Source organism: Myotis daubentonii, chromosome 5 (assembly GCF_963259705.1).
Source record: "Myotis daubentonii chromosome 5, mMyoDau2.1, whole genome shotgun sequence".
Classification (NCBI taxonomy): Eukaryota; Metazoa; Chordata; class Mammalia; order Chiroptera; family Vespertilionidae; genus Myotis; species Myotis daubentonii.
Window position 1 is genome coordinate 25,787,528 of NC_081844.1, and position 13,670 is coordinate 25,801,197.

Genomic DNA, 13,670 nt, shown 5'->3' on the forward strand with positions numbered 1-13,670 from the left:
ATCCTGGGCCCCTGTGCCTGTGCCTGTGCCTGTGCCTGAGGCCCTGGAGAGGGACAAGCCACCCAGCTCCAGCTGCTAGGGCTGCGGCCTGGGAGAGGGACAAGTTACCCGCCCTGCGGTTCTGGGTGCCAGTGGATGCGCCTGAACCCTGGAGAGGGACAAGCCACCTGCCCCATGATCCCGAGCACCTGTGGCTGTGGCCCAGGCGAAGCCACCCACCCATGGTTCCCTGCGGCTGCAGCTAGCTCAGGTGAAACTGGCTCGGGTCCTGGCTGCCTGTGGCTGGCCAGAGATAGGGAAGCCCGGGTCCCAGGTGCCTATGACCAGCCAGAGGAGTGAATTCTGGGTCCCAGGTGCAGGGCGAGGCAGAGGCAGTTAGGGGCAATCAGGCTGGTAGGGGACCAGTTAGGGGTGATCAGGCAGGCAGGCAGATGTGGTTCAGGGTGATCAGGCTGGCAGGCAGGCAGGCGAATGGTTAGAAGCCAGAGGTCCTAGATTGTGAGAGGCAGTCAGACATCCCCCGAGGGGTCCTGGATTGGAGAGAGTGCAGGCTGGGCTGAAGGACCCCCCTTGAGCACAAATTTCAGGCACCGGGCCTCTAGTCCTATATAATAAAAGGCTAATATGTAGATAGTCCCCTGGGGAGTTTGACCGACCAGTTCAACCACTCGCTATGAATGCGCTGACCACGAGGGGTCGGCGTGGAACGAAGGAAGGTCCGGCCAGCCCTGATCGCCTGCCAGGCCTAGGGACCCTACCCATTCACCAATTTCGTGCACTGGGTCTCTAGTTATTAATAACGAACTACAACATTCGCTAATGACTGATTACTTAAATCGTGTTGCATTCATTTCCCTTAAGCTCAGGTGTACCATTTCTCTCCGCTAAAAATATTTTAGCAGCCAATTGCCTCATCAGTAGTCTTGGACTGACTTGTTTGGCATGTGCAACAGGAAATATTTAGCTTTTGGAGATCAACAAAAATAGGTTCATTTGCGTTATGTTTATTAATTTGTGCAGTTATTCAGTGTCTGCTAAGTTAATGTTCAAGAAAAAATATTTTATTAAAATATTCTTTTATTTTATATTAACAATTACTCATTTATTTCAGCCCTTTGTATTCAGCATGTCTCTATCAAAATAAATCTAAATTTCTATGAAAATCGAAGCTTTTGTTCTTTTGTAGCCCACATAAACCTAAACCTTGTTTATTTGGCTCGTGTTAGCCTTTGAGTTTGACATGCTTGCTCTAGAGAACCTTAAAAATGGTTACATCATTGAATTTTTATTGTAGTTGAACTGTATGTTAACTAGTAGAACAGTATGTAAATTTCTGAAAAGTCAATACATAATCAGTGTTAAACTTATTATTTAAAGGAATTAAATTCTATAATGCTTAAAAATAGAGTATATAAATTTCTGCATTTATTTGCAGTACATCTGTGAAATAGAAAAGTGCCACTTAAGACTCACTGCCCACATATGCTGTTCCCTCCAACACTGTTTCTCTTGTTACTCCCAAATACGGTGTTCATCATTTCTTAGCAAATGTCCCAGCGTATACCAAAGTCTAGCCCAGCCGTGGGCAAACTACGGCCCGCGGGCCGGATCCGGCCCGTTTGAAATGAATAAAACTAAAAAAAAAAGACCATACCCTTTTATGTAATGATGTTTACTTTGAATTTATATTAGTCCACACAAACACTCCATCCATGCTTTTGTTCCGGCCCTCCGGTCCAGTTTAAGAACCCATTGTGGCCCTCCAGTCAAAAAGTTTGCCCACCCCTGGTCTAGCCACTATCGCTGGATGCTCCACACCGCTGTGGTGGGCAGGGCCTCAGGAAGTCCTTAGGATGCGGCCAGAAGTTTATCAGGCGCAAACAGACCAAAATTTGACTATGTGAAGGAAGGACTCTGTACAGGTGGTGCCTGGGAAGGAAAAATGGCCCCAGACCTAGAGCCACACAACTAAGTCTGTGCCAGATTCTCCAGGAACCTGATCTCTGCAGGGCAGGCCCACTAAGTGTGAGGCAGGTGGGGCTCGGGGTCTCCCTGGAGGGGGAGGTGCCCGTCAGGCTTGGGGGAAGGTGGGTGGAGTGGCATTCAGCCTTGAGCACCCAACTCAGTCTGTCCTGGATTCTGCTCACACCTCAGCATGGTGGGGCCCCCAGGAGGGGCGTGCTGCTGGGAGTCCAGACTGGGACTAGGGCAGTGATGACAAACCTTTTGAGCTCAGCGTGTCAGCATTTTGAAGAACCCTAACATAACTCTGGTGCTGTGTCACATATAGAAATTTTTTGATCTTTGCAACCATAGTAAAACAAAGACTTATATTTTTGATATTTATTTTATATATTTAAATGCCATTTAACAAAGAAAAATCAACCAAAAAAATGAGTTTCGACCTGATCGGTTTGGCTCAGTGGATACAGCGTCGGCCTGCGGACTGAGGGGTCCCGGGTTCGATTCCGGTCAAGGACATGTACCTTGGTTGCAGGCACATCCCCAATAGGAGGTGTGCAGGAGGCAGCTGATCGATGTTTCTCTCTCATCGATGTTTCAAACTCTCTATCCCTCTCCCGTCCTCTCTGTAAAAAATCAATAAAATATATTTAAAAAAAAAAATGAGTTTGCGCCAAAACCGGTTTGACTCAGTGGATAGAGCGTCGGCCTGTGGACTGAAAGGTCCCAGGTTCGATTCCGGTCAAGGGCATGTACCTGGGTTGCAGGCACATCCCCAGTGGGAGATGTGCAGGAGGCAGCTGATTGATGTTTCTCTCTCATCGATGTTTCTAACTCTCTATCTCTCTCCCTTCCTCTCTGTGAAAAATCAATAAAATATAAATAAAAAAAATGAGTTTGCGTGTCACCTCTGACACGCGTGTCATAGGTTGGCCTTCACTGGCCTAAGAGTGTGTGTTGTTTAATCCCTCCCACTTTTTTTTTTAAAATATATTTTATTGATTTTTTACAGAGAGGAAGGGAGAGAGAGATAGAGAGTTAGAAATATCGATGAGAGAGAAACATCGATTTGCTGCCTCCTGCCAGGACCATGCTGTTTTGATCTCCTACTGGGATGTGCCCGCAGCCCAGGCACATGCCCTTGTCCGGAATCGAACCCAGGACCCTTCAGTCCGCAGGCCGACACTCTATCCACCGAGCCAAACCGGTTTCGGCCCTCCCACTTTTTTCATCCAGTCTCCCAACCCCCTGCCCCTCTGACAGCTGTCAGTCAATTCTCTGTCTCTATGAGTCTCTGTACACTTTGTTAGTTTCTCTTCTTTACATTCCATATACAAATGAAATCATGTGACATTTGTGTTTTTCTTGCTGGTTTATTCACTCAGCGTAATGCTCTCTGGGTCCATCTGTTCTGGCACAGCGGGTAAGATTTCCTTCATTTTTATGGCCGAGTAATATTCAATTGGGTTGTACCATGGCTTTTTTTTTTTTATCTACTCACCTACTGATGGGCACTTGAGCTTCCTCCAAATCGGGGCTGTTGTAAATGATGCTACAATGCAGGCAAGGGTGCATATTTTCTTTTGCATTAGTATTTTGAGTTTTTCAGATATATTCCCAGAAGTGATATTGCTGGGTCATTGCCAGGGCTGAGCTGCAGACCCTGAATGATGGATGAATGGATCTGTGCAACACAACATTCGCAGTGAAAGAGAGGGCTCAGGGACGACCTGGCTAATGGAACCAGGCAGCCTCGATTGCCCGCCTGGTATTGCTTGCCTTATTGTAGCAGCAGTTTGAGATAAAATTTATCTTTCAGATACAATCAGTAGGGTCAGTAATTTTGGGAGGACACATGTATTTGGAATGTCCTTTAAGTAAGGACACCCACAGATTAAGTATAAAGATTCCAGTAAACAGCCAGGGGATCTGCATGTGCACAGACTTATTTGGAAAGATCAAGGAATAAATAGGGGCACAGCCTTCAGCACTCCCCTAAGTTGGAATTCCAATAAACAGGGTAGCCAGCCGTCCACACACTTTCCTTTTGTTGGGATGTCCTCCTTACAAACTTTCCAACCAAGTCTCGTGTGGTCCCCAACAGGCCATGAATCAGTTGTATTTTTAAATTTAGAGGAAACTCCATACTGACACTTGTCCTTTGTGCCTTTATTGACGATAGCCATTCTGGCAGGTTTGAGGTGATTATTCAGTGTGGTTTTAATTTCATTTTTCACATGAGTATTGGCCATCTGTATGTCCTCTGGGGAAGTATCTATTCAGGTCCTTTGCCCATTTTTCTTTTTATATAAGCTGTTTCCTTTGCTGTTTTTATTTCATGTTTTTAAATCCTCACCGGCAGGTATGTTTTTTATTGACTTTAGAAGATAGCAAGGGGGCAGAGAGAGGTAGGGAAAAACATCTATTGTCTGACTCTCATTCACACCCCAATTGGGAATCAAACACTTCCCTGGGGCATGTGCCTTGATCAGGAACTGAACTCATGACTTTTTTTTTTCTTTTTTTTGGTGTTGGGTTGTATAAATTCTTTATAAATTTTGGGGGAAAACCCTTACCAGATGTTTCATTGGTGAATATGTTCTGTATTTGGGTTGTTTGCTTTTTTATTTTGTTGATGGTTTCCTTTTAGTTTGATGTAGTCCCATTTGTTTATTTTTTCTTTTGTTTCTCTTTCCCGGGGAGACATATCAGAAAAAGTATTGCTAGGAGAAATGTCCACAAATTTATTGCCAGTTTTTTCAGCTAGGATTTTTATGGGTTTGAGTCTTACATTTAAGTCTTTTATACATTTTTAGTTTATTCTTGTGTATGGTGTAAGAAGCTGTTCTGGTTTTTTGTTGTTGTTGTTGTTTGTTTTTGTTTTTGTTTTTTTGGCATTTTCCCAGCATCATTGATTAAATATATTATCTTTACTTTATTGTGTATTCTTGCCTCCTTTGTCAAGTATTCCGTGACCATAAAGGCATGGGTTTATTTCTGGGCTCTGTGCTTCGTTCCACTGATTTATATGCTGTTTTTTTATGCCAGGACCATGCTGTTTTGATTACTATAGCCTTGTAGTATAGTTGGATATTAGGTAGTGTGATTCATCCACATTTGTTTTTCTTCCTCAAGATTGCTGTTGCTATTCAGGCTGTTTTTTGGTCCCATATAAAATTTTTGTGTATTTGTTCTTGTTATGTGAAATACACCATTGGTATCTTGATAGAAATTGCATTGAATTTATCTATAGATTGCTTTAGGTAGTATGGACATTTTAATGATATTAATTTTTCCTATCCATAAACACTATATATGGTTCCATTTATAGTTTACATTCCAATTACATTTACATTTTATTTTAGTTTCAGGTGTGGAACATAGTGTTTATTCAAGTTTTACAGAGTTTTCCGCCTTATATTTTCAGTACTCACAAGACCCCTTATGTATATTGGAATCATGTGCCACGTCAACATGAAAATATTAATGATTTCGAGAGAGAGTGAAGGGAAAGGGAGAGACACATTGATTGGTTGCCTCCTGCACATGCTCAGATAGGGACTGGGGATCAAGCCAGCAACTGAGGTACATGCCCTTGCTGGAATCGAACCTGGGACCCTTCAGTCCACGGGCTAATGCTCTATCCACTGAGCAAAACAGGCTGCAGCTTAATTCATTTACTTTTAATCTATATGTGTCTTTATATTTAAAGTGGGTTATGTTTTTAATTCACCCTCATAATCTGTCCTTTAATTGCATTTATGTCACTGACTTTCAGAGTGCTTACTGATAGAGTTACTACCATATCAGGTGGCTTCTGGGCTTCTGGGTCCCACCCTGCCTTGCCTTTTTTTTTCCTAAGACATTTCACTTTATTTAAAAGAAGCCAATATACAGGATATAAAGGGTATGATATTTACAACAGTACAGTAACCAGGTTGGTTTCCCGGTAAGATCAGTAGTCTTTCAGTGAGTATAAAACCCCCCCTTCCCCTTGATGCTTGACACAGCTGGCAGACAAACAGCAACAGTGGGGTGGGATGGGACTGCAGGATAGAAAGTCTCCTTGAAGGGATTAAAAATCACGTAGCTGCTAAAATGTCCACGAAGGGGTCTTGGGGGTGAGAGGTGCCTCTGCCTCATTCCTTTGAGGGCTTGGCAGCAGGAATGCTGAGGGATTTGCCCCAAACTAACACACGGCCCACCCTCAGCCTGTAAATCTTCCACCCATGGGATATTCCCTTCCCGAGAGAATCAGCCCTAATCCCTCAGCCAGGGCCTGGAGGAGCCGCCCAGGCCGTGGGCACAGCCAGGACTGTGGACATTTCATGGCCTTTCCACTCCCACTCCCGCTGCCTAACAACTCTGCACTGCTCCCCTCGCCCACCTCCCCGTCACCCCATCAGGACACCGTGCACAGGAGGGGACACTGGTTTTCCCATGCCCATTGGGAACTGGCTGTTTCTGTTTTCTGGAGTAAAAGGGTTCCTGTGGGTCGGGTAAGGTCTCTGCTTGGCAAGAAGCTCTGTAACAGAGCCACTGACCACACCCACCTCCTCTGGGCATGGAGCAGCTCGGCCCTCGGAGCTCATCTCTCCAGCAGAACTGAAGGGAAGACCGTGTGTACCCTTCTGTCCCTCACCCTTCACATGCCCAGAACCATCAGTGTCACATTTCCTAATTCCTATCACTGTATTTCATTAGTTCCATACTATTTTATTATCGTGAATCTAAACAGATTGGTTCAAAAGGAGATAGTTCTATTTTTAAAGTATTTAGTGATGTACGTGTGAGCTTTGCAAGGACAAACTAAGCACATGACCCTTTCTTATACATTCAGAACCTGCACACACATGTAAAAACAGGACCCATTTTTGACAGATGTGAAACCACCGTTTATTTGTAATAAATAATTACACAATCTAAAAAAGAAAAGAAAAGAAAATATCGATGATTTCAATAAAGGGCCCTGCACATGCTAAATCTTAAATTGTTCCTCAAGGTTCAGGCCCCGGTTATAGAGTCACAATTCTGCCAGAAAGACTTCTTTTGAGTGTGATTCAATGATTTCAATGTACGTTTCTATGTGTCCTAAAAATCAGTATGAAGTAACCCTCAGGATCATGAGTAGAGGACTTCTGTAGAGTACTAAGTTGTCCTGTCTTGTTCATGACTGAGCTCTAACTCTAATGTCCTATCTCCATGAAATGAGAGAGGCAAAAGGTCAAACTGAGTTACTAATAAATATTATAAAAACAACTGATCATTCATACTCCTCCATAAGAATATTTTCATTCATTCAGGTATATCTAACTACTTGTAATATTCTGGAGTACTTCAGGACAATATGGCCAAATACATTTTGTTCCAACTTGAATTTCCACTCACCACTTGGCCTTTCCTGTTTGGTGATGAGAATAGAAAGGCTACCAGGCCTTTATTGTATTCATAGTCATTGAAATTTTATGTAGATATGACAGTATGTTTCATGGACTGCTGGTGGTTATAATAGAGATGACTTTTCTCATAAAATAGAAGTATTTTAATTTATTAATATAAAAGTTGTTTGAAGTGCTCTTTACCCTGACATTTCAGAGCAATGAAGACTTGAAGTGATCACAGTAAAATCATATCAATAAATTCCATGTGTTCTTGAGGAAGTGAGTGCAGCAAATTAACAATAGTCTTACAATAAAATCATACACTGAATGTTGGGGACCACGTGGCCTATGTGAACTTCTTGTATATAAATCCCCAGTGCTGAATGTCTCACGCATTCTCCTATATGCATATATGGGATGTTTTAGGACTCAGTGGCCTTTGAGGATGTTAATGTGGAGTTCACCATGGAGGAGTGGGCTTTCCTGGATCTGACCCAGAAGAAACTCTACACAGATGTGATGCTGGAAACCTTCTGGAAGTTGGCATCAGCAGGTAGTTATGACAAATTCTTGTTTTAAAAATACCTTTTAAATTATTTTAGAGAGGAAGGAGTTGGGAGAGAACGAGAGAAAAATCAATGATGAGAGAGAATCACTGATTGGGTACCTCCTGTGTGCTTCACACTAGGGATCTAGCCTGGAAACCGGTCCTACTGGGAATTGACCTGTGTCCTCCTGGTTCATAGGTTGACAGTCAACCACAGTGTGATTCTGGCCGGCAACAACTTGTTACTTATTTAGTCAATTAGAAAACTAGTGTTGCTTGCTCATTAATGCTGTTTCAGAAACTGAAATATGGAAAGGGAATACATTGGTAATTAAACTAGGAATGATCACAGCTCATTGTGTACTTAAAACCTAACCATTTTTTATATTCTTTAATAGTTTAATAGTTTGTAATGCTTTTTCTAGCATGTATTTTAGAAGAAAAATGTGAAGACCATCACAGTGAAGATCAGTATGAAAATTATGGGATGAATCTTAGGTGAGTCACATTGACATGAGAAAGCATTAAGAGCATCTTTTTTTTTTTCTCCAAAATTTGTTTTTATATATTTATAGAGGCCTGATGCATGAAATTCGTGCATGAGTTGGGGCAGGATGGGGAGCCCCTCACCCCTACCTGAACTATCCTGCAATCTGGATCCCTTGCCCCTAACCGCCTGCCTGCTCACTCCTTACCACTTGCCTCACTGCTCCTTAGTGCTGCCACGGAAGCGGGAGAGACCCTAGCCACAGCTACTGTGCTCATAAGTCATGAACCCGGCTTCAGCCTGAGCAGTACTCCTGCTGTGGGAGCGCACTTACCACCTGGGGACAGCTCCTGCGTTGAGCGTCTGCCCCCTGGTGGTCACTGCATATCATAGCGAGCGGCCGAGTGGCCTTAGTATATCATTAGCATATTATGCTTTGACTGGTTGAATGGCAGACCGGATGACTGGACACTTACCATATTAGGCTTTTATTATATAGGACTTTTTTTTTTTTTCAGAGAGCTATGGATAGGGAAAAAGAGAGCAAAATATCAATGATGAGAAAGATTTATTGATGGCTCCTCCTGCATGCCCCACACTTGGAATCCAGTCCAGAACCTGGGCATATGCTCTGAACAGGAATTGAACTGTGACCTCCTAGTTCAGAGGTCAGCTCTCAATCAGTGAGCCTCTCTGTTGGTGTGGAAACATGTTTTTATTGATTTTGGTGTGTAGAGGTGAGAGGGAGAAATAGAAAAATTGATTGGCTGCCTCCTGCATGCCTATACTGGGGTTAATAAGTCTGAAGTCTTGCCATGTTGCCTTTTGGGGAATTGAACCAGCAACCCCCTGGTGCATGGGTCCATGCTGAACCATTGAGCCATATGGGCCTGGTCTGAAACAGAATCTTAAAAACAGGTAATCCAATTATATCGGCCCAGTTTCAAATTTGTTGATTCTTTGAATAATCTCATCAAATGTTTTTTCTTAAATATGAGCAATATGTTTAGTGTATAAAAAATATTTACACTTGAAAACAATATACAGAAGTACCATTAATGACTGTAAGTATTTTTGTAATATCTATGATCCAGTCTATTTCAGAGGTTTTAGGATATACACTTTCAAAAATTGGAATGTACAGAAACTCCACCCTTGCTCTGAAAATGGTAAAAATGTCATTTTCATGCTATTAATAAATATTAAATGGTTAACAGAGTATTAATAATATGCTTCTGATTTATACAGCAGTCATATGGTAGAGAGACTCTGTACAAGGAAGGATGGTAGTCAATGCAGAGAAAACTTCAGCCAGATTCCAAATCATAATGAAAAGAAGGAAACTCCTACTGAAATAAAACAACCTAAATCCAGGTTGTGTAGGCAAATCTTCATGCATTATTTATCCTTGAATAGCCACTTGAGTTCTCACATTGGACCCAAACTATACCTGTGTCAAGAATATGAAGAAAGCCCTTATAAATGTAAGGAACCTGAGAAAGCTTTCAAGCATCATCAACATATTCGAAGCCATGAAGGGAGCCCCAGTGGGAAAGCTTTCCACTATTCAGCTTCCCTTAGAAATCATGAAAGAATGCATATTGCTGGGAAATTGTATGAGTGTAAGCAATGTGGGAAAGTCTTTAGTCGTCTCAGTTACTTTAAACTTCACAAAAACACTCATAGTGGAGAGAAACCATATCAAACTAGGCAACGTGACAAAGCTTTCCATTCTCCCAAGTACTCTGGAGAAAATGAAAGAACACACACTGCAGAAAAACCCTATCAATATCAGAAATCTGGTAAAGCTTCCAGTTCCACTTCTCTTAGAAATCCTGAAAGAACACATACTGGCAAGAAACATGAATGTAAGCAATGTGGAAAAGTCTTCAGTTGGCTCAGCTCTCTTAGAAAACATAAAAGAAGTCATGCCGAAAAGAAGCCTCATGAATGTAAGGAATGTGGTAAAACATTTCTTCGTCGCTATTCTCTTAGAGATCATGAAAGGACCCATACTGGGGAAAAACCTTTTGAATGTAAGCATTGTGGCAAAGGTTTCTATTCTCTAGTTGCCCTCCAACGTCATGAAATAACTCATACCGGGGTAAAATGCTATGACTGTAAGCATTGTGGTAAAGGTTTCTATTATCAATCTTCTCTCCGAGATCATGAAAGAACTCATACTGGGGAAAAACCCTATGAATGTAAGCTATGTGGTAAAGTTTTCTCTTATTCAACTTCCCTCCAATATCATAAAAGAACTCATACTGGGGAAAAACCCTATGAATGTAAGCAATGTGGAAAAGCCTTCAGTTCCAGCAGTTCTCTTGCAAATCATAAAATAAGTCATGAAGAAAAGAAGCTTCATGAATGTAAGGAATGTGGTAAAACATTCCATCATCACTATTCCCTTAGAAATCATGAAAGTACTCATACTGGGACGAAACCCTATGAATGTAAGCAATGTGGGAAAGTCTTCAGTTGGCTCAGCTCTCTTGGAAAACATAAAAGAAGTCATGAGGGAAAGAAGCCTCATGAATGTAAGGAATGTGGTAAAACATTCCCTGATCAATATCACCTCCGACTTCATGAAAGTATTCACACTGGGGAAAAACCTTATGAATGTAGTCATTGTGGTAAAGCTTTCTCTTATCCAACTTCCCTTCAACGTCATGAAAGAACTCATAATAAGGAAAATCCCTATCAATATAAGTAATGGAAGAAAGCCTTTATTCATTCCAATTCCCTTCAAATCCACAAAAACTTGCATTGTGGAGAGAAATCTTAATGAATGAAAGAACTCACACTGTAAAGAAGCCCTATTGTGTAAAGATAGTACAAAAGCTTTGACCATCCTAATTCTTTTTTAAAAAAATATATTTTATTGATTTTTTACAGAGAGGAAGGGAGATGGATAAAATGTTAGAAACATCGATTAGCCCTAACTGTTTTGGCTTAGTGGCTAGAGCGTCGGCCTGTTGACTCAGGGGTCCCTGGTTTGATTCCAGTCAAGGGCATGTACCTTGGTTGTGGGCACATACCCAGTGGGGAATGTGCAGGAGGCGGCTGATCGATGTTTCTCTCTCATCGATGTTTCTAACTCTCTATCCCTCTCCCTTCCTTTCTGTAAAAAATCAATAATATATATATATTTTTTTAACAAAAGAAACATCGATTAGCTGCCTCCTGCACACCCCCCACTGGGGATGTGCCCACAACCAAGGTACGTGCCCTTGACTGGAATCGAACCTGGGACCCTCAGTCCACAGGCCGATGCTCTATCCACTGAGCCAAACTGGTCAGGGCTAATTCTTTTTTTTTCTTTTTTTTCTTTTTTTTTTTTAGCATCACCTGAGGATACTTTTCCATTGAGAGAGTGGAAGTCAGAGAGAAAGACAGCATTATTGATGTTTACCTCCTGCACACTCCCAGACATGAAAACACGCACAGTGGAGAATAGCTTTAAGAATGTAAGGAATTTGGTAAAACTTTCAGTTTCTACAAGTCTCTTAGAAAGCATGGAAGAACACATACTAGGGAAAAACCTTACGAATTTAAGCAATGTGGGAAAATCTTCAGTTGCGTCACACATCTTGGTAGACATAAAAGAAGTCATGATGAAAAAAAGCCTCATGAATAAGGAATGAGGTAAACCTTTTGCCATCCCTTTTCTCTGAGATGTCATGAAATGTATACTGGGAAGAAACCCTATGAATGCAAGCGATGTGGGATAGCCTATAGTCATCCCAGATCCTTTCAAATTAACAAAAATTCTCATAATGGAGAAAAACCAAATCAATTTAAGGAATGTGGTAAACCCTTCAGCTTCCCAACTAGTTTTTATAGACACGTGGAAGCAAAATCTATTGATAAACACTGTTAATGTAAAGAATAACAAAGAGCCCTGACCAGTTTGGCTCAGTGGAAGAGCGTCGGGCTGCAGGCTGAAGGGTCCCGGGTTCGATTCCGGTCAAGGGCATGTACCTTGGCTGCAGGCACATTCCCAGTAGGGGGTGTGCAGGAGGCAGCTGATAGATGTTTCTCACTCATTGGTGTTTCTAACTATCCCTTTCCCTTCCTCTCTGTAAAAAAATCAATAAAATATATTTTTAAAAAAAGAATAACAAAGAGCCTTCATTTATCTCTCAGCTGTGCTATCATGCATGATTATCCATATTGGGGATGGACCCTAGAAATGTAAGAGGGTTAGAAAGCATTCATTTCTTCCAGTTTATTGTAAAGGATGAAAGGACTCACTGAAGAGAAGCCCTGTCATGTGAACATGATAGAAGAGCCTTTGGCCATCCTAGTTCTTTACAAAATCATGAAGGGACTCACACCCAAGAATAACTGTATGAACATAGGAATTTGGGAGAGCCTCTCTTGGACATGTGAGAATGCACCTGGAGAAATAGTGTATACATAGAGTGAAGGTGGTAAAGCCTTCAGCTGTCTCTTTTCCTTGGAAAGATCATGAAAAAAACTCAAAGTGGAGAGTTGTATTGAATGTAAAAATGTAGGAAAACCTTCATGTTGCCTCATATCCCTACAATACCATGTGAGAATGTATACTGTATGATTGACAACAACAAAAAACTTTAAAGTTTTCACAAATACTTTTAGAGTAGCTAGAAAACTGCACTAGTAGGAAATCCTGTTAGTGTATCTAACTGGTACATGTAAGTCTGTTGAAAATTAAGTCATATACTCCCCAAAACTCACAGCATTAAAGAAGTTCTATAAATTTTTCTCATATTTGGTCCATTATCAGTACTCATTCTTATTTTTGTTAGTTTCTTTAAATTGATGCTTTAGAGTAATGAAGGCAGAGAGAAGTAGAGGGAAACATCGATGTGTTGTCTTGCCATGTGCCCTGACAGGAATTGAATGAATAGGCCCCACACACATATATATTCTTTTTTAATTTTTCAATAGCACTTGAAATTCACTATTTTAGTCAAGAAGTATTGCCATATATTCATGCATATTAACTGTTCACTGTAGAGTACCCCTGTGTATTCTTTTCGTGTGTGTGTGTGTGTGTGTGTGTGTGTGTGTGTGTGTGTGTGGCTTTTCGCTGGGAATTGTGCTACGGAGTTCACATTAAGAAGAGAATATTTCACCAAAACCGGTTTGGCTCAGTGGATAGAGCGTCGGCCTGCGGACTGAAGGGTCCCAGGTTCGATTTCGGTCAAGGGCATGTACCTCCCAGTAGGAGATGTGCAGAAGGCAGCTGATCGATGTTTCTCTCTCATCAATGTTTCTAGCTCTCTATCTCTCTCCATTCCTCTCT

At 41.6% G+C, this 13,670-nt stretch overlaps 2 protein-coding genes across 6 annotated transcripts in view; both read left to right on the plus strand.

Annotated features, from left to right (window-relative positions):
• The window catches only part of LOC132235004 (zinc finger protein 14-like), a 66,221-nt gene extending 54,761 nt beyond the window's left edge, over window positions 1-11,460 (plus strand). For 2 of the 5 annotated variants that reach the window (XM_059696693.1, XM_059696692.1), the window contains exons 2-4: window positions 7,770-7,896; window positions 8,316-8,388; window positions 9,626-11,458. In XM_059696693.1, the coding sequence (XP_059552676.1) occupies window positions 7,770-7,896; window positions 8,316-8,388; window positions 9,626-11,093 (1,668 nt within the window). In that variant the 3' untranslated portion in view covers window positions 11,094-11,458. Of the gene's footprint in view, window positions 1-7,769; window positions 7,897-8,315; window positions 8,389-9,625 lie in introns of all 5 variants that reach the window. The other 3 variants (XM_059696694.1, XM_059696691.1, XM_059696695.1) reach the window with 3 other exon arrangements.
• LOC132235002 (zinc finger protein 791-like) overlaps window positions 1-12,871 on the plus strand; it is a 115,730-nt gene extending 102,859 nt beyond the window's left edge. Inside the window, exon 5 of the transcript XR_009452964.1 lies at window positions 12,811-12,871. The gene's annotated coding sequence lies outside the window, so the exon portion shown is untranslated. The remainder of the gene's footprint in view (window positions 1-12,810) is intronic.
• Window positions 12,872-13,670: the final 799 nt, after the last annotated feature.